Consider the following 27,814-nt stretch of genomic DNA (forward strand, 5'->3'; position numbering starts at 1 on the left):
CATGAAATAAATTCTGTCACATTATTACCCTGTTAGATCCCAAAGACTAAATTGTTGCTATTCCAACAGTGCAAATCCCTTGCCTACCACTTTTCTTTTAAACTACTGCATGAAAGTGCTTTGCCAGAAGGGGTCTTTGGTTTTAAAAATGATTGCCACAATAACTTGAAACACATTGCTCGCATTGCTTATAATGACATTATTATTTGCTGCTCATAAACTCCTTCTGTAGTATTTTGGGGATGCAAAAACTGTCATGGCAATAGCGTCTTTGCAAAAATTGCTGTTATTATGGGGTCTGTGAGGAATGCTGGCTTGTTCTGATGGAAAGAAGAGGTAGTGCTGATCTGTCCTGGTATGCAGATGCATTTTGGACACCTTAAACATCCAGGGTGTTAAACTGGTGGTCATTTTGGGTAAAAAAAACTGTGGTTATTTTGGGTAAATGTTTCTATAAATAGGATTTTTGCTAAGAATTTGTGGAATCTGAGCCATTAAGTTTATTTATGCCCCAAACAGATCATTAATTACCATGTGCTTGCTTGGTACCTTCTTTCAGGTACGGTAGTAGTCCAGCAGTTAATGTCAGTGATGATTAGCAAACACGAAGAGCTGTTTCCCAAGGATGCAGACCCTGATGTGGGACCGGAAGTGTGCAACAATAACAATGAAGTGCCAAAGAAGGCAATCGTTGGACAACTACAAAACAAAGAGAACAACAACACAAAGGAGACAGCAGTGAGGCACTGCTCTTGGGATAAACCTGAATCTCCCCAAAGGGGAAGCATGGACAATGAGTCTCCAACTGCGCTGCCAGGCAGCAAGACCAATAGCCCTAGAAACAGCATCCAGAAATTAGATGTCACCAGAAGCCCACCACTCACGGTGAAAAAAAATCCTGCTTTTAATAAAGGCAGTGGCATAGTCACCAACGGGTCGTTCAGCAGCTCTGTGGAGAGCCATGAGAAGAGCCAGACCTTACCAAACTGTACCCTGCAAGCCAGGAGGACATCCTCCCTGAAAGGACCGGTGACTAAGATGGGCACACAAAGCATGCAGAATGGAGGCGTGAGGATGGGAGTTTCTAGCACTGATGGGCTCACCAACACCCTCAACAACCGAAGCCCAGGCTGGGCACCCAATGGCTGTGTCACACTGAGGGACAACAAGCAGAAGGAATCAGTGAGTGAGTCGGGTCAGCACAACAGGCTCTCCACCTATGACAATGTCCACCAGCAGTTCTCCACAGTGAACTCTGATGACAAACAGAGTGTGGACAGTGCTACCTGGTCAACATCCTCCTGTGAAATATCCCTCCCTGAGCACTCTAACTCCTGTCGTTCATCCACCACCACCTGCCCAGAGCAGGACTTCTTTGCGGGTAACTTTGAAGACTCTGTGCTGGATGGGCCACCACAGGAAGACCTCTCTAACACTGGTGACTATGAGAACAGAAGTGACCGAAGGAGTGTGGGGGGCCATAGCAGCAGAGCCACCAGCAGCAGTGATAACAGTGAAACGTTTGTTGCCACCAGTACTAACAATCATAGCGCTCTGCACAGCCTGGTGTCCAGCTTGAAGCAAGAGATGGCTAAACAAAAACTCGAGTATGAGACAAGGATAAAAAGGTAAGATGGAGCGGTGTTACCTTCTCATTTCTTTCAGAGTTGACATGTTAAATTTTTCTTCTAGTATCACGATTCAATTGGGTTTGTTGCAAAGCAATCCTTTGCCACAGTTGTGACATACTGTCCTAATGGCACCAGAAATAAATCCAGGACCTTACATGTTTCTCTGGAATCTAACTAACAAAATCAGTAGCTTCCATAATGATTTCATTAGTTGACGCCTGCTCTTTGGAGGCTGAGACTTTCAATGAAATCAGTGTCTTAGATCACTCCAGCTGTAGTTTTGGGACTGTCAGACTATTCTTGTAAATAGATTTAAATCAGCTGATAAAAATCAGGGATTCAGAACATTATTTTGACCTCTTAAATGACACAATTACAACTACAGTGGGAACTGGGAACCAGTGCTTGCAGGAGTAAAAGACTTCCCTAGGTTGCTTGCTAGAGAATTGAGTGGAGCTGGTTGTCCCTGTGTGCAATAACCAGTGGCTGGTATCGTGCGTTTTCTAAATGAGCTACAGAGTAGAGAAGGCCATTTGGGAATGGATTGCTGATGAAACTGTGCTTTGTAGGTAAACTTCTAAGAAATTCAATCCAAGCTTTGTAAATGAAAATGCAATTGCATGAAATTGTGATGGTGTGAATTTCTACACAACTGAGTGGGAGGAGTGCTGTTCAGGAGCTGTCTGCTTTTATTTTGGTTTCTGCAGCTTGGAACAGAGAAATCTCACCCTGGAGACGGAAATGATCGCCCTGCATGAAGAGCTGGATCAAGAGCGGAAGAAGTTCACAATGGTGGAAATCAAAATGCGTAATGCAGAACGGGCCAAAGAGGATGCAGAGAAGAGGAACGACATGCTGCAGAAGGAAATGGAGCAGTTTTTCTCTACTTTTGGAGAACTGACAGTGGAGCCTCGCAGACCAGAAAGGGGCAACACCATCTGGATCCAGTGAGCATTGGAGGCTTTGACTGTGGGACACTGGGAAAGGGCTTAGGGGTATTATACTGAGTCAGGTGGCTGGTCACCTGTCTGTCTGAGGCTAGCACTCAACATAATGTTATAGACTCTTGAAGGAAGAAATCGTACATGTTAACCACTCATATCTACAGTGTGTACTTATCAAGTCATACTCTTTGGATGCTTCATGAGACTACTGTCAAGTGTCACAACTGGATATGTGTATATAAATTTAGAAAAAAAAAACAAAACATCTTAGAGAGTGAGAGATGTATCTCAAGAAATATTTTAATTCAAGTCTTGTATTTAAACTGGTAAATTGAAATGTTGTTGCAATCAAGCTTTATATCAAGGCTTTTCTCCCTTGCACTTAACATAAGCTATTTTTGACATTGTGTTACCATCAGCTTATTTTGTATATCAAATGTTTTTGTTTTGTTTTGTTCCTCCCTCTTGTTGGGGAGTGAAGATAAACAGATACATAAAGGTACATGTGCCAATGGTTAGCACTAGTCTGTGTCGCTTTTGAAAAAGAGAGCTGGATGAGAAGGAGCAGCATGCTGGGGATGGCAAATGGGGCACTAATTTAAGAGAACTGATGACCTGACTAAAAGTTACCAGAGCTCTCGTATCAAATACTCTATAAGGATATCACCAACATCGAGCAGTCAGTATTCAAAGAACAGAGAGGTTTGAGAGGAAATGTAGTGGTAATGAGTAAGAAGGTGGGAGAAGGGGCAACTCAAAGAGAAGTTGATCTATAGAGCCAGAGCTTTTTGGGGTACTCTAGCACACCCCTGTGGTCACTGCAGCTCAGAACAGGGATATAAACCGTGCTTTGACCACTGTTGTGACTGAATTACCCCAGTACCACAGGAGTATGGAATCCTTTCTGTAAGACTGGCAAAGGGACACACAGAGAGACGCACTGTACATCTTGAATGCCTTAGCAATGTGATGGGTGCTGAGCAAAACAAAACAGAGACCTGCAGAACTGATGAGCAGAGGAGAAATTAGCAAGGCAACTGTACTACAAACTGCAAATAAGGAAGAACACATTAACCACCTATATTTACAGTGTGTATTGACCAGCTAAGCTTTCCGAGTTGAGACTTCTGTGAAGTGTTAAGCTGTGGAAACTCTCAGGATCATAACGTAATCAAGGGAACAGCCAGAGGAACTGCCTGCAGAGTGCCAACAAAAAGCAGCCAAGCTGTGCAGTGAAAGGCCAGCCTATTGGGAAATGTATGCATAGTAGATGTAACTGATGTTTCCGATACCATCCACAAGACCTTTCCTGTTTTTATCTTTAAGACTGTGAGTTGTATCTTTAGAAGTTGTCAAGACATCTTGGGTTCCCTCTACTGTCAGTCGAATGTATTGCAATTATCACTGACCCCCAATTGAGATCTAAGAATGTAGCCTCAAAGAGGTGCTCTCTGTAGCATGTGCATTAGATAAATACTGATTAGATGTGGTAAGTATACAGGGCAATAAATATGAGGTTTACATTTCAGGAAAATAACAGCTTAGAATGGAGCATTATACGTGGTGTTCGTGGAACAATTATTTGTGTTATCTTGGGTTCAGAGGCCCAAGTTAGGACGGTAATTACTGTAAACATGTCTAGTGCACATCCAGTTTGGATTCAAATGAGAAAAAGACAGAAATCAAGATAATAGGAAGGAGAATGTTTTGTGTTGGCTAGCCACAATCACAAATGTTGGCGCAAATGGTAAGAGAAGGAAACTGTTTACTGTGTTAATTCTGATTTTTAAACTGAATGACAAAGATCGTGGTATCTGATGTGGGCCTCACAGTCAGCTGAGGCTCCTGTTTAGCCCTGCTCATTTTGATGATGGTTCCTGGATAAATTTGAAACCTTTCTTACTGCTGCTGTGATCTATTCCTGTACTTTACTTCCTAGTATTCCTATCACTCAACTCATGCCACGGTGATCTGTTTCTTGGAGCTGAACCTGCACAGAGTTTTTCTTTGGGTTAAGCTGTTTTGTGGTTGAGGACCCTGTATTGGTTCAATAAAATATCAGACAAGTTCACTGCAGCTATACCATTTAAAATCAGCTCAAACTGTGTTGAACCATATTCTTCCAAGTATCTTTGAATGATTTTTGGAAACTTGTGTTAGGCAGAATCTGTTAATGTCCAGGTTTAAAGCTTGTCTTTACCTTTGGAAAGATATTCCAGTAACTGTTGTTCAGTTCCTCAAGGAATTTTCTGTTTCCAGTTATGTGGCTTAGTGCTGGTATCTTTCGTTTCTTGCAACGCAGTCCAGGACAACAAAGCTTCACCTCATTCTCTGAATAGAAATTATCTAGGCAGACCAGAAAAATTAAGCAGGCACAGTGAACATGGAAAATATTGCCAATAACATGTCCACTGCCATCGTGATCAATTCACAGCATTACATCTTTCTCTTCTGTGTGAAGCTTCATTAGCATTTTGGCTGTGGTGATGAAGTTGATTTGCATCCTTAACAGTAATCACGATGCTCCTATTATCATCCTGCTTCTTCAGATTAAAAGCACACATTTCAGAACTGTTTCTTACATTGAGAAGCAAGTAACAGAGTACTTCCAGCATTTGACATGAGTTGACGTGGTTAGCAGAAGCAGTGCTGGGAGAGCATGATAATGGATGTAGGTGGCAAAGGACAAAACCTGCTCCTTTTCATGCAGTGGAGTAGAGAGGGGCAAGGCATTCAGAGGACTGAGGTCAAAGCTATTTGAGCACAAAGGCTCTAAAAACAACCACGGTAATTTCATGCAGAGTACTTGTTGACTGGTGGTTATCATGTGGAAGCAATTCTTCCAGGAAAGTTGGTATCGAGGTACTTGAGTGAAACTGAGGCTTCAGTCAATAATCCATTTTGTCATTTGTCTATAACGGAATAAGTCATGTTCTAAGGCCAAGCTGACAATGTTACCTGACATGAGAGCGCACGCAGGGATATTCAGCTATCAGTTATGAGATGGTATAATGGTCATTTGCTCTCACCTCTCTCTTGCTGTATTTCTGTGCACTTCCCATATTAATAATGTTTGTGGGAGTTCAGCATTCAGCTCCAAGATGGGAGTACAGCAAGCAGTTCAGCCCGTCCAGCCCAGTGCTACTCTTGGTCTCTCCTTCACTGTGCAATAGGCAATGCTTTTACAGTTCATCAGCACAGCCTGCAGAAAAAAATTCCTCCTAGGAACTAATGACCTTCTGCTCCAATCACAGGGGATGACTGCATAACATTACATTCATTAGTGTAAGTTCAGAGCAGTACAGACATAAAAGCAGGCTACCAGGATGCTTCAATCAATGCGCATAGTAAGCGACAGAACTAGGTTGGTGCTGTAATCTCATCTCCAGCCCCCACCAGAAAACAGTAGTGGGTGATGTTGCCCTACACAAGTTTGCTGAATTAACCAGATTGGTGGCAGATGCTGACAGTGCCTTATAAATGCTGGATTCTCTTGTGCTCAGAATGGCTTCTGTCTTCCTTTCTGTTTGTAAGAATCCCTATTTGAAGTGTGCTCTGGCGTAACAGGATAATTAAGCTTAATTTTATTCTTGGCTAAATGTTTTTTTCAATGTCTCACAGAGTTTTTTGCAAATATTAAAATTAATACATAAAAGATTTTCTGTTAAATGATATGCAAAGCAGTTATTTTAGGTTTTCATAAGAATTTGGAGGAGAGGAACTTCATGAGATTACTGCTGAAAGATCTGTGAGCAGCATTTTATCCAGTAGCTGAGAAAGATCCGACTTGCTAGAAAGAATGAATATTTTCTGGACTGTGTAAATGTGAGGGGAAGGTGGGAGAAAAGATAAGAGCATGGGCACTTCTGATGTGGACATGCAAAGCTGTAGTAAACAGGAGAGGAGGAGAACAAGAGAGCAAATAAACATGAAATTGGTGTGTGTAGGCGATAGACATGTGCCCTTGGTTAATAGCATTTCTTCTGAAAGATCATCTCTACAGAAAGGTTACCAAAGTTAATGTTGCACTGTTTTTTCTGAGATTTTTTTGGCTCTAAATGGCTTTCTGTGCAGACACCATTAGCCAGACTGTTTCACGGGCCGCCTTCCTGGCTGCTGGCAGCCCCCCATGCTAATGTTGAGGATTGATGAGGAGAAATATGTGGCAGAGCAGCTGCCTGCAAAGCAGGGAGCCTCAGGAGGTCAGAGCAGCACAGCTCTGGGGGCTGCTAATGGCCCCCAGACCATCATTCTGCGTCTCCAGACCAGCAATTCTCAGCAAATAAAATTATATGCAGCAGATGCCCTGTTGATATCAACTGCCACGATTCTACAGAGTGTCTACACTTGGGAAGTGATAACAGTAGCAAAGGTCATGTTCCTACTTGGCTTTTAGGTGCTGTTATAATGCATGTATTCACTGTTAGTGATGGTACCTCTGCTGCCAAAATGCTTGTCAGCAACAAAACAAGTGGCATGTCAATAATAGTAGAGCAGAGAAAATTTGAAGCCAGAAAAATGAGTGTGATGCAAATCTGTTCCCCCCCCCCTTTTTTTTTTTTCTCCAAGAAATGCAGGATGATGAGTTTTGCACGCAATACAACTTCATTTATGAATCTCCTGAATGTGAGAATGGAAAATCTCTCTGCTTCTATATTCTTCTCTTCATGCTAAAGAGGTTTAAAATGATTTATATTCAGCAGGACTTTACTGGATTTGAATCTGTGATGTTAGAATACTATTATGAGCATGGCTATAATTCCTAACTGTAAGGCAAGTGGGAAGGGACTTGGATTGAGACCAAATGGGTATCTCTGAGCAGCAGTATTTCCTGTTGTTCAGATATGGACGGCACTCTTTGTTTTCTGGTCATAGCAGTTAACTGGAACAATTAGATAAATTTATGGCTTTATTTTTTGTGTTCCCCTCTTTTTTTTAGGGTCAGATTGCTGAATCATAATCTACAGTTCAGTAGAAATATTGGCTACAGTTGTTCAAAGCAGTGTTTGCAAATAAGTTTTGCATACTTCATAGCAGAAAGTGCTCTCTTAGTGCTCTCTCTAATCACTGCTAAGATTGTTTCTATTATTATTATATCAGATACATCAGTGGATGGTAGTTTTAACAGCACCTTCTTTATATTGGGCTGAACTACAGCACTTTGGTTTTGGCAGAACGGGATGATTGTTGGAGTGAGACTCAAAGATCCTTATGGTTCCCTTCCAACTCATTATATTATGCGATTGTATGATGTGGTGCTACCTCTTCCTGTAGCCACTTTTAACCCAGACTCAGCACCGTGGTGAGGTTTTACTTAATTCATTCTGGCAAATGTGCATTTTGTGTTATATCCAGAGCTCACTTGGGAAGGTGTGTGAAACAGCTTCAGATTCATACCTGTCTGGTTCCATAATGGTTTCCATGTGTAGACATGCCTTAATAGTGCATGTGGGTAATGAAGGAGGTATTTGTATAATTTAGTATTAATAGTGAATATATCACAGTTGACTTAATTGGTATTTGTCTGGCTGGCTGAAGGGACTTGCATCAAAGGAAGCTGTAATGGAAAGTGAGCAGAGTATGAACCATGACAAAAACGAAGCATCTCTGGAGGCAATTCCACAGGCCCTTAGGAGAACAGTTCATGAACTATTCATTCATCTGTTCCTGTGCTGCCAGCCAGGCCTGTTTTTCCCAGAGCCAATACTCAAGATCAAAAACACACTCAGCTATTATAAACCTCACCTGATGAGGGATGAGGTGGAGCAGTGCTATGGGACTGAGGGAGGGGGAACTTCTGAGTAAAGATGGACAGCTGTCTATACAGGGAGCCAGCAGGAGTCTGCTGAAGCAGAGCCTACTGTTTTGGTGCAGACTGCCAGCTCACACACCATCCACTCAGACAAGACAGAAGCTAGTGTTTAAGGTGGGACTGCCCTTCTCACGTAGCTGAGGAGTGTCACTGATTAGCTATGGGAGCCAGAATCTGAGGCTAGCTGGTCAGGCTGGGAGGTCTAAACATTGTTAAGGGAACATGTACTGGTCATAACACTGCTCCCTGCACAGCACAGCCATGCATATCATTCTTCTGGAAACTCAGCAGACAAACCAACAGCTGTGGTTTCCCATGCTGGCTGCATTCCTCCTGTTCTCTGTGCCAACACACACATAACTGCGATCAGCTGTGGGGAGCCTTGGTCCTGGAGCTGTGCCCTACTCCTGAGCCAGGACGGTTTACTACCTGGAGGATTGCTTTCTGGTTTGGTTTAAGGTGCTGCTGAGTTTAAACCAGCATTCTGCAGGTAAAAGTGGTGACAGCAGGTGCTGTGGATTCCCAATGTGACTGCTTTTTGTTTCCTGACAAATAGGTTATGCACAATTTTAAAGACAATTTAAATTGTGTTTTACTTCTGTGTTGAGTTTTACTGTTTAGGCAAAGGGTGAAAAGAAAGATGAAAACTCAGCTTTGCATGGGTCTAGATACGCTCTCTGTTTCGTGCAAACTTCAATTCCAGTGCACTGTAATAGAACCATAATGACATGTTGAAACATGCCTTGGGTAAGTCATGGTTCTCAGTATGCTGGTCCTGGTTTTCAATACTTTAATTAATCTAGATGTTACTGTGATGAGCCAAATACACTGCAACTCACAAATGCAATAAAAAGTCACAGGTTGGAAGGAAATTAATGCCCGTGTTGGTGAATAGTCCTAAAAATAATTGTTGCAAATACTGATTTCCCTCTTAGGAATTAAAAAAAAAAAAGGAAAATAATGGGTTGTGACCACTAGGTGCAAATTCTGCATTGATTTTGAAATAAATTCTTCAGAAGAGGGATACAGAGTAAGTAGGTGTGCATTGAGCACTGAAGAACGCATCAGCAGAATGACTTTGATTTGGGCTGGGAAGATGGAATCAAACCAAGAGAAGGTTTTGGTTGAGCAGTAAAATTCAGCTAATAAAATACAGCGAGGTTTGGAAATGAAGAGATACGAGGTAGAATGGAAGCACAGGTTTCCCTAATTTACACAGGGCCTGACTCAATTCTCTAAGGTTTTATTTAGAGTCCGGGGTGGATTACAACCAACATTCCTTGATAAGGAGATGATTTCAGTCCTGCGCCAGCGTGAAAAACTGCAAGAGAACAGAATTTCTGTTTTGTTACCTGCAAACTGAATTTAATTCATTCAGTCCAAACCACATGACTCATGCAGTCAACAGATGCACGCTGACAGTGTGCATGTAAAAACACCTAACAAACTCAAAAGAAATAAGATATTAGAGAATGGTTTACATAAACTTAGGTTGGAGGGTCGGAGTGAGAGCCCAGCACTGCTGTATTAGAGAAGGCAGTGGCACAACACATGCAGAGCACTCCTCTATCATTTCCTATGCAGCAGCTACCTTGATCTCCCCATGCTTCTGGAAGGAATGACTACTCATTTCTATTCAACGCATGAATGGCAGTTTAAGTTCATAAGTTGCTGATCCTAAATCTTTTGCTGGCTCCTCTCCCTCTCCTCTTTAAACTTTCTACCTTTTAGGCAAGACCCAGGACCAATCCTGCCACAGTTCTTTCTGCTTGTTTCATCTCTGGATGCAGTAGTATATCATGGGGAGATCAAGAACTAAGTTGAACATTCTGCTCTTGGGTGTCATTTGCTAAAGACATTATTGCAATTTCCTGAAGGTGTTTTAATTCATCTACCTAGAACTTGTGTAGTAATGTGTGTTTTGTAAAAAAAAAAAAAAAAAAAAAAAAAAAAAAAAAGAGCCAAACAAAAACGTCACAGACCTTTTTTCAAAGCAAGGTTATATATTACAGAATATAAATAAATAACCTTTTAGCTCTTGATAAATTTCTCAGAAAACACAGTGAAAAGATTGAGATGCTACCCTTGTAAACGTGCCACGCTTCAAACTGTAATAGCGTGATGTGTCCATCTTACCCCTATGTAATGAAAAACCTTGAAGGATTTAGCATATGTTACAGTGAATTTCATTTGTGTCTCAAATATACAGTATGCACAGAGATGAGCAGACGTTTTTTTTCCCCAGGTCTATCTCATTTTGTACCTACCTGCTGAACCTGCAGGCTCCCATGCAGCAGTCTTATGGTTTGCATCGCTACAAAGTCTATTTCAGTCTGAATGATTTACTACGTAATCAGACTGACTATTTAATTGTTTAAAGTGTCTCTAGTAATCTCAGTTCACAAGGGCAGCAGCTATGCAGAAAATGCAGGACAGTTCCTCTTATCTGTCTTCAGTATATGTTCTGCAATCAAAGTCAAGTGATATGGAAGCAGAAACACTAAACCTTCTGTGCTATAAAACCAGCTCTTCCCTTCTGTCTACTCTGGAAGACAAGCCAGGCATATCTTTGTGTCAAACTGCTTAATCTGGTAAAACAGCCCATTTAAACTCGGCTTGTAAGATATAGCTCTTAAATCAGATGCATACAGGGCTGTCAAGCCAAACCAAAAGCCTACTAACTGATAGTGCCCATAAACGCAGAACAGAAAAGAATTGAACCACAAAAAAGTTGAACCACAAACTGTTTCACTTCTATCAGAGACTAAGCAGAGAGTCCAAGCAACAAAATGTCAGGGAAGCATGCTTCCTACCTTGGGAAAGTGGCAGTTCGTCACAAGGCAAAACCTTTTTCCTCCTGATGAATGTAAGGATAAATTCTGTCCTCAAGACAAACTCCAAATGTGCTCTTCCTTTTTGGCTCTGGAAGAGGAAGAACATCTTGGAGGTCATCGTTGGAGCTTGACTTCACACTTGACAATAGCCTTTTTATCCTTGTAAAATTTCCTTTTGGACAATTCTAAGTACAATTCCTCATGGATTACTGATACTCACTGCTAGAATCTTCCCACTCTTCTTTTTACTTACTAATTCCAATGCTCTGTTAGATTTTCTGCAAAGTGCGAGTCGCTCGGACCAAGTATCTGCATGGATGAAGCCAAATTACAGAGAATGATTTAATGCTAAAAATAAAAGTAGCTGCAGAATAAACCTTGCAAATATAAACAACTGTGATCCAAATCCAGGAAATAGATGTTTGAATAAAGCCTGAATTTCTGAGCTCTTAGCAAGAATTGACATGCTCTACTGAAATTATGTGAGTACATCTGCAGGCTTCCTTAACAATAGCTTCCTTAAAACAAACAAATGTAATAATAACAATTATTATAATAATAAAAATAAAAAGGCAGCTCTGTCTTTAGATTCTTTACCACCTGCAATTCCAGTGTTAGCTCCAAATACTGAATGCCATTACTAGGCATATAAAATAAGCTCAGTATGGGAATTGCTAGTTTTCTAAAGCGATAAAGCAAAAGAAAAAGTTGCTTTTACTGCCTTAAATCTCAGCAAAAAATTCTACTTTCCTGATTAACATACAGAACAGAAAGGGCTTTAAGCTTTAAGATACTATTTTGGGGTGGGGGAGTGAAAGAAATTTGTGTAAGCATCCAATGCCTCCTTGCTACATTGCAAACTCCAACCAGTTTTCAGTGCAATCTGTGAGGCTCGTGGATTCCCCAAAACAAAACCCCAAATTCTTTCAGAAAGAGTGAGGTTGAAGAGAAGGAAGGAGGAGTGGGGGGCTTACCACAGGTTGTGAGCCTCTCATCCAGAGTTCTTGAATCAGTGCCTACACACTGAGTGCATTGTTGGCCTTTTAAACTGGTGTTATGTAAATACATCATGTTATATTTATCTTAAGCTGCTGCAGTCTATAAATATTCAAGCGTCTGCTGCCATTTTTATGAATGTAAGTAAGACCCGTGTTGCATTAGTGGTGGTTACATTTTCTATCACAGATGAGGAAGAACCACAAGGGACACTTAAAAGCATGGAGAGTATTAAACATCAAATAAGAAAAAATCCTGAGGCTTAAAGAAGGGAAATAACCAGTTTTAAAGGGAAGGCTGCAGGTAACCAACTCTGCAAATTCACTTTGCACCACAGAAACAGTAAGCTTGAAACTTCTCCAAAAAAGCGTAGATATTCCATTCTGTAATATATAACCTTGTTTTGTGAGACATGGTAATTTAGCTCTGCCACCATGTGTGCATTTCTTTTGGCTAGCTATCAAGAGTGTTCCATTAGATGTTTGTAATACAGTTGTAAAACTGTATTCAGTACTTTGCTGAATAGCATGATTTGGTCATCCTCTTACTCCTTGCCTGAAGACTTCTCAAATTCTTTTGTAACTGTTCGAATTAATTAGATTAATATCAGAGGAGAAAGCAATTTCTCTTTTCCGTACGTGCAAAATAATTGTTCTGATACAGTATTTCTGCCACAGAAACTCTGAGACTGACAAGCTGGGATGGTGACCCTGGCAGAAGACCTTGCAGATGCAGATCTCTCATCTGAACATCCTTTTTACTTCAGAGTAGAAACAATGAGGAGAATTATTTACTTTCATGAAAATCCTATTGAGCGTGAATAAGCAAAGCAGAGAGAACTGTCCTCGGCCAGGATCTTCATGGTGTGCTGTGCCTCAGTCCAGGTTGCTGTGCTGACCTACATGTTTAGGAAAGATACAATGATTTGAAAAAATTCCAGTATGCGTTGGACAGCATTTGCTATCAGCAGAGTGCTCAGAGATCACTATTCCTACACTTTGAAGGTAAATACTACAGTTTAATCTGTTGGGTTTTGTGGTGGCACCTTTTTATTTTTTCATTTTCGATTTTTTAGTGAGAGAAAGAGTCGAAAAAAAACCCCAGTTTTTGTTTAATTGCACGTGGAGAAAAAAAAGTCTTAGATCACTTTATGTGGTTTCTTTCTTATAAAAAAGTGAAAAATAACTCCTGATGATACTTATATCCATAGATATGAGTGTCACTTGGTGCATTTCAAAGTGCACTATTGAACAATTGTGATTATTTCCAAACTCATTACGAATCACCACTCACCTGTTGGCCAAAGTCATGTCAAATTGCAAACTGTCAGGTGTCTACTCTGTATGGAGCCAAGCCACAAATAAAGCTTGAAATTTCAAATGCCAACACTCGCAGTGGCATGCAATTCTCTTCATTGATTGCATGTTTTTATAGCCCTCTTAAATTCATACTGCTCCATCCAGAGAAGATAGCAGCCGTTTTAGACTGTCAAACCGTTTCCAAGGGAGAAGCAAAAAGTGGTCATAAATGATAGTGTCAGAATGTGAGAACAGATACATAGAGCTATAGAAGTAAAGTTCCAAAGAACGATGGATTAGAAGAGTGGTTTTGGAGCTATATTGAGTCTGATTGTTTTCATCATACTTCTGTTTTTAAGCTGTTGACTGGACCCCAAACTTTCAACTGCCTAATTCTAATTGAACCATAAATCCTCAAGGCCTTACTACTGTATCATTTAAAGAGACATGGCTTACCATTCCACATTACTTCTTATTTAAATTATATATTGTAGGAGGACACAGTCATTGAATTGACATGATGTACCTACTCCTTACTGTTTTCGCACACTTGGCAATCTGATACGATTTCTCTGTGCAAAAAACTTCCTGGATTGGAACAACACCACAGTAAGGTGTTCCCCAAAAGAGAGTTCGAAGACAATTGATTGATATACAAAAGTTTCATTAGAATGCTAGATTGGCAGCTCAGATATATGTAAATTGTACATTTCAAAGCAGGTGTTAACATAGCTCCTTTAGTACAGCCTCCTGGAAGTTATTTACAATCGTATGTTCTCATGTTTCCCATGCAGAAAAACTGCATGCACTGTCTGCCTAGAAATCAGTGTTTCCTGCTGTCCAACCTCAACACCCTTTTCTATACCATGTTGCTGTGCTCTTCACCAAGTATCAATCTGATGGGAAGAAAAAGGAAAAAAGCTGAGGAGGAAGTATTCTTAGGGCAGGGTTAAAGTTGCGTTACTGTCCTCAGGAAGGAATGAAAATACAACGGACTCGTTCCTGACTTGTATACACAGATTATTGATAACATAACCAGCAAGAGCAAAATTAATTTTCTCCATCTGTCTTAACAGTGAAAAATGCTGTGTCAGAAGAAATTTGTACTGCTTGGTACTGTATAAAGTTATATAAACAACAAACAAACAAAGCAAGAACTGAAGTTGAATCAGTTCACCAGGCACAGGGTAAAATCCTTAAGTTCTCATTCTAAAACTCCATTGATTTATCCAGAAATATGCATTACTGACTGAAGAAATGAGCTCTATGGGATTGCCAGTTACGCTCCACCCATAGTCCAAATCAAGTGAAAAATAGGTGAAGGGAGTGAAGCATTCATGAGAAGTGGTTCTTGAAATGGTGCACAGCACATTTAGCATTTGGGATTTATGGCTTAATATGGCAGCAGTACCACATAATGCATATGAAGTTGAATATATGCTCAAGTTCACTGCTTCTCTGATGGAAATGAAAGTTCTTCAGCTGAGCCCCAGCTCATGAACTGCATTGCAATACAACTGACACACAGAAGTCGTCACAGCCTTGTCTTGAAGCTGCTACTGAACAGGAATGAGGAAGTATTTATCTACTTATGAAGCATCCTCAGTATGTGCACTACATTCACTTTAGAGCACGTACAAGCCATTTATTTGAGGCAGTGAGCAGCATCCCCAAGTGCCACACGATGGCAGCCTCTTAGAAGACTGAAAGCTTAAAAGGCCATTCCTGGTGCTACAGCCTAAATATTAAACTTGAAGATAGAATTTACAAAATGAGGGTAATGAAATTTGGCTGTGGAGTGCTCGTTCTGGATTTCTGCTTTCCATCGCATCACATGTAGAAGAGGCTACAGAGTGACCCTTTTTTTACCTTATGCACATTTGAGGGTTTTTGCTCACTTTACTTAGGGTACATGCAATGAAATATCTAAGTAAAAATTACAACTCACAAAAAAAACTTTGAAAAGCAGTAATCACTGCTGGTTGTTGAAAACAGTGTCCATACATGTACCATGGGGCACTGGGAAAGCTTCTATGTGAAGGAGTTGAGTTTGGGTGGAGCTGAACTGCCTGCGTAGGACATGCAGGAGCGTGTGACCTCAGTTCTAATATAAAGGAATAATAAAATATATTTGTCTGCTGTAGTGCTTGAAGGTGTGTGACAGAGTGTGACAAAGTGAGCTTGGTTCTGCACAAGCACAAAACAGATCTTCATGCTGAGCTCAGGCAGTAGAGCCATTAAGGCCAATTGATTTGCAGATTTCTCTGCAGTTGGGTATCAGCACTGAAACCCTCTTAAATGAAGGCAAACTTGAAAAAGATTGGCAATATATTATTAGTCCATGAAAGGTGTAAAATACCACCATTCTCCATGGTGAATGGAAGTATTGATTTTTCTTTCTCTTTTCCCTTGGCAATAAGTCTACATTAAAAAAAAAAAAAAAAAAAATCTTTGCTGGACTTACTATCTGAAATCTGAAATCAAGTAATGCACCATGTGCCTGACAGCCCAATAAAACCTAAGTATGAATGTCCATACAGCTTCAACATTATCATTTCCATCCTATATGTAAGTCAGTGACTTGGCTGAAATGGGAGCAGAAAGGGAGCAAGAGCCCAGAATGTTATTAGAATAATGGAAAGTAGGCTTTTGTGTTTGTGGTTTTTTCCATGTAAGCCAAGGACAGAATTAGTCCTTCAGGAGCTGTTTAAAGTGCTTGGAAGGACCCAGTTCACTAGTGTTAAGAATGATGCTATTCCTGTCATGCAATCAGTGCTTGAAGGGGGTGCAATATCTGGGTTTTTGGGGCAGTCCTTGGGGGACGCACAGGTGAGACCAGAAACGCTTGTCTCTCACAGGGGGAGCATTCCTCATCCAAGAGACCCAGAACTCCCTTTTCTTAGGAAGTAAAGAAGCCAGGAGAACTTCCTGGAAAATCCTGTCCCTACATCTACTGCATGGCAATGCTCAGAAAGGAGGCGGTGCACATTTGGCACTCATCCCAGCACATGCAGAAATGGGGGCACATAGGAGAGATGAGCACAACCACACACGTAGTTGTGACGAGAGCTGTGCTGAATGATTGACTTTATTCTATTCTGGTTAAGTGCTAAGAGTTCTCAGTAGATGGGGAGGTGTTCTAGATGGAGGATTTTCTGCCCAGCTCTGGGGATGCTAATCTCCAATTTTAAACCAACAAGTGCTGGCGTGACACATCACTGCATGCCGCCCCACCTCACATACATGCCTATTAATGTTTCACTGCATTCTTGCTCCAAATTGCACATCTCTTGAAAAGCAGTACAACATAATTAATGCAAATAGCAGTCATAACAATCAGGAATTACTTCTAAAATTAGCATAACCAAGTTGGCAGAGAATAAAAGCAGTTATCTCACTTGGAAAAAATTTCTTCACCCAAAATGTTAATCATGGGAGAAATTGTAAGACTATTTAATCTTTGATGTCCTTATTTTAATAAAACTGCTGTGAACCTAGAAATTTATTTCTGTAAGTCTACGCTTACAGTGCGCACTTGTTGTAAGCACAGTTTGCACTTTGGTTCATGGAAACAAACATAAGTTTCAGCTCATATATTGTTTTATTCAACCTTATTCAACATGTGCTCCCAGGGCTGACTGGGTCCTTTCCCCAGGTGCTCAATCAGGGGTTCAGGCAGTGACTCAGCAATTCCCATACGCATAGCTGTGCTCCTGAGGAAAGCCAGACAAAACAAGGTGATGCCCCTCTGGAATAAATGTGAACAGCCAGAATTATTCTCCATGGGCTGTAATCAGGGAAGAGTATCTGAGTTTGTTTCTTAAAACCACCTCCAGTATTTATTAAGTAGAACTGTAGAGCCATTAAGATTAGAAAGACCTCTAAGTTCATCTAGTGCAACCACCCACCCATCCCCCCTATGCTCACTAACCCTGTCCCTCAGTGGCACATCTCCACCGTTCTTCAACACCCCCAGGGGTGGTGACGCCACTGCCCCGCTAGACAGCCTGTTCTAATGGCTCACCACTCTTCCTTAGAAGAATTTTTCCCCTTACATCCAACCTGAATCTCCTCATGCACAACATGAGGTTTTGTTTTACTTTCTTTTCTTTCTTTTGCTGCTGCTTTAGTCAAGCTCCTGCAGCTATGCAGTATTGTACCTATCAAGCATCCAAACAGTCATGAAGTTTTGGATTTTTCACACGGAGGAAATTGTAAGCTAAGGATTAACACTTTGTCGTTATTGCTTTTTTAATTAGTCACGCCAGTCGATTTTTGTGGTGCGTGGGTCAAAGCCCCCATGGATGCTACTTATTTAGTGAACAGACAGCCTGGATTAATATGAGGATTTCTGGAAGAATCTGATTGACATTCAGGGATTTAATACTCAGATTAATCCAGTAATTCTAATTTTATAATATGATGTGTGTCCTTGCATAATTTCCTCTTTGGAAGCAAAGAACAGCATATATCCCTCTTGCAATTGCTGCAGCTGTAACAACTCCTTCATGCTTTAATGGCACTCAATGTGCTTAACAGCTGTCTTGTAAAATACACACAGAGTGTGCTCGAAAACAAGGGATCATAACCTGGCTGGAAACAACCCTGAAAACCTTTATTAACCACTTCTGTAACCAACATACCCCTCAGGAACATGAGATATTTAACACTTGATATACTCTGGCATGGGAAATCCAGTAAGTAGTTGGACTTCTGCACCAAAACCCCATAAATGTGAATCTGGCTTTGTAAATGAAGTATCATTTGGTGGTTTTGTTTGCTTGTTTTGGTAGATGTGGTGCAACAATTAGTATCAGCAGCACCAGTAATCATGCTTTGCAATGCTCACATAATACTGTGAAGCTGACATACTGTTGACAGTATGCTGACAGCATGACTGTTAACATGAAGTGTATTGATTTTAATTCTCTTGCTCTTATCCTTTTATTTTCAGATTTCTAACCTGCTTACCAGTTTCTCTAGAATGTGTTTAGGAGACTGTGGTATTTGAGAGAGGGATGCTGTCTCATAATCTGCCTGTTTGTCCTGTTCAGTAGGAATTCAAATGCTTAAGGAGGAAATGTTCAAGACAAAGCACCACAGGTACAGTGTGGTACGTAATGCAGACAGAAATAAGCTATTGACAAGCTGTGGGATGAATGGAATAATCTGAAGTCTTATGCCTTCACATTTGTTATAGAAATTTGACAAGGCATGTATATTCTTTGCCATTTACAAATGGAGACCCTTGGCATAAAGGATTATGATTTGAAACTATGCTTTGAGTATTGAGTGTATCTTCTGTCCTTTGTGGCTGTCCTGGTCTGTGCAGTTCTGTGTTCTGCGGTTACTTTTTAAGAACCAAACAACAAAGACATGTGAAGGATACTTTGACTCTTACATCAACAGATACAGAATGAAAAAAATCCACCCAGCATCCCACATCGCTGCTGTAAATGCTGCTTTTTGCTGTTGTATTCTTTTTTATAAGTTGAATCAGTGGTTCACCTGGAGGTGGTATGCACTTCCCTTTGCTCTGTACCAGAAAAAAGGTGAATTTTTAGTATCATTTGAGTGCTCACTTGTTTGCAATTACATGGTGTATGGAAACTGTTATATCAGGGCTTGAACAAGTGATTGAGCATCTGGTGAAGGGGTGTAGCCTACCCTGGGAGCACAGGTGGAAGCAACTCACCTGTGTGATTGGAAGTCCCTAATCTCATTTAAGGGCTGGCTGCCACACAGTAAGGTTCTCTATTTGGAGATTGCTTCCTTGGGAGTGTTTGATGAGCCCTGATCCTTGGAAAAGGGTAAGTAATTCCTTCTTTGTTACCAGATTGTGACCTCTATCTTGCTTGGGTTATCCTGAACTTATTTAAAGCAGATATGTTTACTATCATTTTTCTCTATGTGTGGAATGCGTCATGCATTTTTCTTGGTCAAAAATGCTACCTCTGGTGGTGTTCATGCACAAATATCTGTTTTAAAATTATAGAAGCCTTAAGGTTGGAAAAGACTGCTAAGACTATCTAGCCCCATCCACTATGCCCTCTTAGTGCCCCATCTAGCCCTACCTGAACATTTTTATTTTGAGACAGACCTCTCCAAGACAGCATGGAAGCGATGTAGAGCTGAGTACTGACCTCAGGTGATTTTTCTGCTTGGTGCACCATCAAGTAGGTTAGAACTTATAAAGACTGCAGGGTTCTGCAGATGGTTGGTAAGGCTGAGAACATTGACTTCTCTGGAATCTGGGGGTGTTGAGATGGGATGGCTCTGTGCCTTCACCTGTTGCAGACTCTGCCATTCATACATAGGTAGGTGTAAAGGTCTTTGAAAAAGGTAGTTTTAAGCAGAGTTCACAAACAGATGCCTTTTTAGATATGCTTCTACTATTAGCTTGCTTGATTAAATAATTAATGTTGAACATCAGGAGTAAATAAAGAAAAAAATATCATTGCTTTTCACGTGTGAAACAATGAATTTTCATTTGAAGTCCCCAGTAGATCTGGTTCTATTGGCTGTACTCCCTGTTCTCTGTGCAAGGCTTTTGCACTCAAAAATGGAAGTGGCAATGTGCCATGTACTGCATATAAAAACTGCAGTGATATAAAAGCAAGAGAAAAAGTACTTTGCAGTGCTTTCACTCATCATTCAGTGCCAGCTGGCCATGTGGGACTGGAAGGGCTATTGGTTACATTTTTATATTAATTTCTCTATGTATTTAAGTTTGGTTGTTGAGTAATAAATCCTGGCTCTATCTTCCCTGGCATATTTTACACCAGGGTTTTGAGCAATTTCAACTTTACCTATGGACGAGAAAGGTTTCAATAACTTCAAATTGTGGGTGTTGTGTTGTTTTTGATTTTGCTGTTGTGCATACAGGTGTTAATGCTAGTGAATGTTGCTTGCAGTCTGTACCTCATTCCATTGGTTGCAATCAGAATGAACAGACAGCTTCACTCCATGTAGAAGTGCAGATTCCAGCCTGTAAAAAGGTGTTTTTGTTTGTTGTTTTTCTTTTTTTTTTTTTTTTGATCATTCTTTAAAACGGATGCCAAGATGCTTTTCTCACGTTCACAAACTTTGCACGTGTCATCTTTCTGCCTTAGTTCTTCATGCTCTTGCTGTTGTGGACTGTTACAGTAACTGGTATTCTCTTGTGTTAACTTAATAAATATCAGTAAGTGTTGTTTCTGCTGTAGATGCTCACCTAAAAATCCAATTATGGTTTGGAAAAGGGATAATTTTGAACTATCTACCTTTCCATTTATTTTTTTAACAATCTGTCTTTAACTATTGATTTTTCCTTGTAATGTGTTTCTGCATAGTTACTGGCTGTCTCTAACTCTTCCACACCCTCAATTTTTTGCATCATTTCTGTAGTCATTGTTTCTCTTGTGTTACTCCTTCTCTCACGAGTTGAAAATACTCTGCCACGTTTCTTAAGATGCAGTGTTAGAGGAGAGCAATCTTATTTTGTGAGGCATGGGTTTACCTAAGAGATGACAAATGGCTGCCTGAGGACTTGGAGCATTGCTACTGAGCTCACTGGAAGGTTTTTATGACTTGCAGTGGGGTATAAAGACATCCATGGGCTTCAAGATCTTATGTAATAAATATTAGGAGGTATAAGTTTAAGGAGCACAATGCTGGTGACAGTAGAAGTTCATGAAATCCTTCTCTAACTTAGATGACTTCAGAATGAGGGTTAATAGCAGCAAGAGTTCATGCTTGTGGTCTGTGTAGTTGCCATCAAAAGACATGCATGTTTCTGGTATTGTACAAATGTAGGTGCCATGCTCTGATTGTGTAGGGATGGCCAAGGAGTTCAGAATGGTGACTTTTCTGAGCTCTATGAGGAACAGGATTTTTCTGACACTCCAACATGGAAGAATGCATTTTTGGAGGGCAATATGGAGAAAACCATACTTGGTAGGGACTGCATATGTCTCATTGGCCATTGTGTATGAGCACAGACAAATGTAGAATAAACCTTTACTGCATGAGGGTACTGGGCTGCCAGATTTGCACTTACAGTATGCTGTGGCTGTAACTAGACTACAAATGTTTTCTGGCTTTGTTCTGTGCCACCAAGGAGTATTTTAAAGGAGAATTTTAAGTATTTTTTTCAGGTGATGGTGGGCTTCTACTTCGACTGTTGTACAGTCACAGCTATTCTGGAATGCTTGGGGAAAAAAGGGAAGCTGACATTGTCTTCCTCTCCCTCTGCAACCAAAAGTCAAACTATAAGAGATTAAGCTTGAAAAAAAAAAAGGGGGGGAAGAAGGAGGGGGGGAAAAAAAAACACACACAGTAAACCCCACTCTTTTTCTGTGCTGTGTCAGAATCAGGAAAGTTCTAAAGCAAGTGCATGAGTTATGTAGGCTATAAGTATGGTGATCTGACAAGTCAGTTTTCCTTTGTCTTCCTCAAAGATGCCAATAATTTGGAACCTGATATTAGAACAGCCATATCTACAGTGTGTTCCACCTTATGCTTCTGGCTTGAGCGGTGTTTTCCCATGTTGAGATTTGAGCAATATGGGAAGAAATACTTGCTCTTTAAGAGCCAGTTAAAATAGATTGCATAATCACAGAATTGTAGGTGTTGCTTCTGTACATACCTGTCTGGTAGACTTAGATATGAAAATAATTTGAAAATAGAGAAATAAATTCTAATTGTTTCCTCTGTTCTATGGAAAACCATCATAAGAGTTATGGTATTATTAAATAAAAGTAGATTATTTTTTTTTTACTTGCTCTTCTATGTTTTTATAGAAAAGCAGCTCCTTACTCTATAAGCACATAGATGTGCATACGTATGATAAAATATATGCAATGTTTGCTATATAGAGGAGTTCTAGAAAAACAGCGTTGTTTATTTTCTGGGAAAGCATGAATAAATGATTATTTCTTCTGATTGTTTAGGTCTAATTGTCTTTTCACATAGAAACATAGCTGTATAAAGATTCAGTGACTAAACCTGACTGTGTTGTCATACTTTTGCAAAGATGCGAAAATGGACCAGCTCTGGCAGAGCAGTGCTCTGGTTATTATTGGGGGGGGGGGGGAAGAAACAAGCACTGCTGAATAGAAATGGCATCTCTTGTTGGTGTAGGAAGTAATTTTTTTTTTTTTTTTTTTTTTTTTAGGCAGAGATTTCAGTCTTGCTAGATATTGCACTTCTGGGATCAAGGAAGAGCACAGGGTTCATGTTTATGAGAAATCTGTCTGGTCACTGGTTAACAAGTCTGAAATAGTGCTCCAACTGATCATGTCAAAACAGAGTTCTTGATGAATTTCTAAAATGCTCTCAAGGAATGCAGACCTGGCTGTTAATGCTTTAAGTAAGCTAAGTGCACAAGACTTAAAGGAGGTATTACTATCAACAAAAGACAAATACTGAGTGTAAATTAATTGTTGGAGTGAAAGCTTGCTACTTGTTGTTTGTTGTGCTGTCCTAGGCTTTGATTGGTTGTTTTATGTTTGGAAAGGCTTGAGCCATCCTCTTGATTTCTCTAAGACAAACTGCTTGAGTACTGCTTACTGTGAATGGGCTGAAGGAAGAGGTCCTATGGCAGAGCTTTCTATTATTCCCTAATAACAGTGAACATTGTACTTAAGTCTTGTTCCTTCTTCATTATATTTGCAAAAGTAGCTTGTTTGCAGTAATACTTTTGAAAGAAGTAAATCTTCTCAATTAGAAAAAAAAACACTGAAGTAATTAAATGAAGGAAGTGAGCAAAAAGCAGAAAAAAGTGAGCTGCAACTGACTGCTGAGAGCTGAAAAGATTCATAACATGTCTCTCCCTGAACACAACTGTGTCTGCCTTGTTTATAAAGGCAACCAAAGAGAGAAAGATGTGAAGATGAGTGCCTGCCACATCAGTAGCCCTGTGATTGGAGCACTGCCCTGAGTTTTCTTGGGTGCCCACAGAGACTTCAGTATGCTTGGGCAGCTCTTGTAACGAGATGCAGAATCTTCTTGTTTTCCTTGCACAGGTGAATTACTTTTCTTGGTTTTGTTTCTATCTCTGGATTTTCCATTCACTTACAGTGCATCTCCACGTTTGTCCCTGTCTGGAAAAGTGACTATGCTATGAGTGCTGCCTCTTATTCTAGCTGTGCTGCAGAAATTAAGTGATTCTTCTTTCACCATTTGAAGTACAGCTGTGGACACCCAAGGTGATGAGAAGAGAGACACGGAGTCAATCTTCTAGGCAAAGTAAGGGATTCAGGCGTATTGTTACAATGACTATTTGCTTAATGGTGGATAGTTGGTTGCTGTCTTCCCTGCCTGCTTATGCACAGGCTTTGCTGAACACTATTTTCTCTCCAAAATTGTATAGGCAGTATTGGTACACAGATTTGAGATTTGGGTTCCATTCAGGCAGCCACAGGCTTGAAAGGGAGATACATCCATTTAGGAGGAAGCTTTTCATACAGAGGGTGGTGATGCACTGGAACAGGTTGCCCAAGGAGGCTGTGGATGACCCGTTCCTGGAGGCATTCAAGGCCAGGCTGGATGTGGCTCTGGAGAAGTCTGTTCTACTGATTGGTGACTCTGCACATAGCAAAAAGGCTGAAACTAGATGATTGTTGCAGTCCTTTTCAACTGAGGCCACTCTGATTCTATGATCCATGTACTGTTCCCAGATATTGAGGTTACTACTGAACCTAGAAGTATCTAAAGACGCATAACAAAGATTGTGCTCAGTGAAGTGATCTGGGCCAGCATCTAGGTGGCTATTTCAGGCAGTTTTTCTGTAGGGAGCAGGAGTCCTCAGCAAAAGTTTCATCACACAGCATTTTGTCCATCTGTTCTGTGATTTTTATTTATTTATTTATTTTTTTGTGATAGGAAAGAAGCTAAAATTAGTTTGGAATTTGTTCCTTTTCCTGCTGCTAGTCTGAAACTATCTAAGGAGAAAAGAGAACTCAAACTCTATGGTGTATTTAGGAATCCCACGGACTGGCATGTCTTCTTTCCCCAGTTAACTTACGAAGAGATGAGTGTTGTATTTTCTTTTTTCCTCTCAAGTCGTCTTTAACAATCATTTCAGTGTCAATTCAGAACAAAAGCTTTACTGTAAGTGCCTGCTGGGTAACAGCACAAATTGAAGGAGATCCTTGTATCTGGCAGCAATTTCCTTTTGTTGCTACTGGTAGTAAAGCCAGGTCTTCCAGCTTGCTTTTTTTAATGACAAAACCATTAACCCTCTCTGTTTCAGGAGTGTTCTGTGTTAATGAGAACATGTAACATAAAGCCACGTGACTGCAGGTTAGGTGATGGTTTGAGGTCTCTTAGTTCACATACATAGGCAGAAGATGTTTCTGTTCTCCAGGAAAAATACATATATAGATTTTGAGCTGCACAAATACAGAACTAAAGCATTACTCAACTTCTTATTGTGAGAATTCATGTTATACCTATGAAAAGATTAAAAACAGAACAGTGCTTTTTCCTGTCTAGTTAGTAAATATTCTTACGAATGAAATTCTTCAAATTATTTTTTATTTGGGGAAATGCCTTTTTTTAAAAATCTAATTTTTTTGTGTAAAAAAAATACTTATTAAATTGGTGTGTGTAGTCATTTCTGTCCAGTTTAGATAACTTTTCTGCTCTTATTTTTGCCTTCCAAGAGTCTTTTTGATGAATTTCTCATGAATTCTATTAATAGGTATTTGAAGTACTGTTTTATTGCAGGAAGGGAAAAAAAAAAAAAAAGTGTTCTGTTCCTGTAAATCTTGTAATTAGAGAAAGAGAATGTTGTTTCCTTCATGTGAAGGTGATAACTGTTCACAAGTTTCAATATAAATGATTATATTACTGCTTAAATTAATATTCTCAATATATATTGCCTTTCAACTTTACAAAATGTGTGGGCCAACCGTAATCGGTTGGATACTTGGACAGTGGCATCTTCATATGGTGTACTGCAAGAAAATGAAATAACTGAGAAATATATTCCTCTTGGTGTGTTATCTGTTGATGGCATTTCTGTTCTACTTCACTAGATAATAATTTCTTTATTAAACTATGTTTTGAGCTATGTTGAATGTCAAGAAGTGTTCTTATGTCTCCTTGGGGAGAAGCATTATTGTATTATACACAAAGGTAATAGTTTGTAAATAATATTAAGACCTGTTATTTGTGAATCTCAGTGGACCTTATTTTTGTCTTTAGGCTCCTCAGATGCAGTCACAATATGACAGAATTGTATAGAACCATATTAAAACATCAGTGAGATGTTTGAGCTTGAAACGTTAGGGTTAGGGCACTCAGAACTTTGTTCTTGGAGGTGAAGTACCAGAAGGAAGGATTCCATGCCAAAACATCACCTAGAGATGTTGATGAAAAGAAGGAAATAGTACTTTCTTCCATGTCAGAGCTCTGTTTTAATGTTGCTTCATCTGAATGATAGCAATGAGAAATAAGTTACAGCATATCATACACTGCAACCTGGCTGGGAGTGAATTGGCACCTGGTTGGTGTAGAGCTGATAACAGAGCTCAGTGAGGACTCAATTCACTTGAATAAACATAGGCATCAGTGCAGTGTGAAATGTCACTGAGTGGTTTTTATGGAACATGTAGCATGGTACTGCAGCATCTCTCCAGCAAAATAGACTGGTTGTGAAGAACAAAATCTGAAATTGGCCTCTACAACTGTTCTCAGAAAACATTAGCAGTCCTCTCAGCTTTTATTTCTATTCAGGTAGGCTACAGTCTTGCTTTCCCCATCTACAGAAATAGCGCAAGATGAAATTGATGCCTGTCATGTACTTCTGGCAAAACTTGCAGAGCTTTTAGCTGTTCTTGTTTTCTGACTTTGTCTAGATTCATATTTGAAATGCTGGATGTAGATTTGTCCCAACTTCCTTGACTGAGAATGTCTAGAGCAGATATATTGTTCCACTGTAAGTAGTTAGACACTGTGATCGGTTTTTTCCTCACTGAGATAAACAGATTGGGATCCATGTTTCTCTGTCTCAGGCAGAATTTTCATTTCATGAGTGTCCCTTTTTTATCTTACTGTTTCTATGGCATCCTTTGCAATATGGCAGAATGAAATGAAACACAATGACAAGTATGTTCAGGCAATGAAGTGCAGGGTAAGTTTGAAGCACAAATAGCATCACAATTAGTAGAATCAGAACAGCCAGAGAACACAGGCTCTATTGTATCTCAGCTATTATTTCAATTCTGAAATGAAAAGATGTTGGCTTGAAATTAGACTAATTTCAGTCTGCACCTCTGGGGAATTTATGGACCTGTCTGGCTTGACAAGTTTGCTCATCGTCCTCACTTAGCTGTTATTGCATTCCAAAATTAATATTAAAATATGGTGCTTGAAAATGTTGGTCTGCCAGATGTACATAATGGAAGCAGCTGAGAGTATGTTGTGGAATTAACAAGGCTCTTGTCCTGAATTTGTTGCTTGTCTCAGCAAGCTTGATCAGAGAGTGGCATTAAATTACAGTTGTCTGTTCTGCCTTGCAATGCATCTGGATAGAGACCTTGAATTTTCTTTGGAGCTGTGTGAGAAGGAGGAAAATGTGATTTTTCCAGTTACTGTTTCTATCTCTCCAATTCTGTGCTGGCCAGTATGGCATGGAACTGGGAGAGCCTAAGCTACTGCTGCTGGGACAAGGCAGCCAAAGGTCCCTTTGATCGTGGTGTTTGGGAAAGGAAGGCTCCATCCCAACATCTCATGCAATGCATGCTCTCTGGCCCTCACCCAGCATTTCAGAGCACTGCAACCATTCCTTTGGCATTGTGCCCATAAAGAGGCTGTTGGTGAAGAGGATTCTCTCTACTTTGAGAGCACGCATCCCTTATATGGTGCACTGGGTGTCTGACATCTTGCTGTGGATGAATTTTCTAAGGCACAAATGAGAATTTGTATGTTGTTTCGTTTTGATTTGCTGACAGTTCTTGACTCCTAGAGTCCAGAAATTCTTGTTCACCATCGTTCTGCTCACAGATTGGAAGAACCACTTCTTTCAAACTTTTCAAATTGTTTAACTACACAAACTGTTTAAATTAAGTAATTTCTCCCATTTGGGAAAATGAGAGAACTATGGAAATGAACTGCAAGGACCGACTGCACTAAACTAAATGAATCATGTGCTGCCAGTTCTGACATGGTATCATCTCAGTTCTAGTTGGAGTGCTTTGGCTTCTTCATGGGAGCAGAGGCTTGCTAGTGTGCAAGATGCATGAAACTGGGTATCTGTATATGCAAAACATCTCCTGGTAAGCATGAGAAACATCTATGAGTTGCCTGAGTGGTG

General features: G+C 40.1%; 2 protein-coding genes across 12 annotated transcripts in view; both read left to right on the forward strand.

Annotated features, from left to right (window-relative positions):
• Window positions 1–4,670, forward strand: part of ARHGAP24 (Rho GTPase activating protein 24) — a 156,201-nt gene extending 151,531 nt beyond the window's left edge. For all 7 annotated transcript variants that reach the window (XM_052681494.1, XM_052681495.1, XM_052681496.1 and 4 more), the window contains 2 exons: window positions 560–1,628; window positions 2,339–4,670. In XM_052681494.1, the coding sequence (XP_052537454.1) occupies window positions 560–1,628; window positions 2,339–2,582 (1,313 nt within the window). In that variant the 3' untranslated portion in view covers window positions 2,583–4,670. The remainder of the gene's footprint in view (window positions 1–559; window positions 1,629–2,338) is intronic.
• Window positions 4,671–17,295: 12,625 nt separating this feature from the next.
• The window catches only part of MAPK10 (mitogen-activated protein kinase 10), a 114,818-nt gene continuing 104,299 nt past the window's right edge, over window positions 17,296–27,814 (forward strand). For 3 of the 5 annotated variants that reach the window (XM_052681704.1, XM_052681703.1, XM_052681705.1), the window contains exon 1: window positions 17,298–19,325. The gene's annotated coding sequence lies outside the window, so the exon portion shown is untranslated. Of the gene's footprint in view, window positions 19,326–27,814 lie in introns of all 5 variants that reach the window. The other 2 variants (XM_052681701.1, XM_052681698.1) reach the window with 2 other exon arrangements.

The sequence above is a fragment of the Tympanuchus pallidicinctus genome, unplaced genomic scaffold (genome assembly GCF_026119805.1).
Source record: "Tympanuchus pallidicinctus isolate F22 unplaced genomic scaffold, pur_lepc_1.0 scaffold2, whole genome shotgun sequence".
In the NCBI taxonomy this organism is placed as follows: domain Eukaryota; kingdom Metazoa; phylum Chordata; class Aves; order Galliformes; family Phasianidae; genus Tympanuchus; species Tympanuchus pallidicinctus.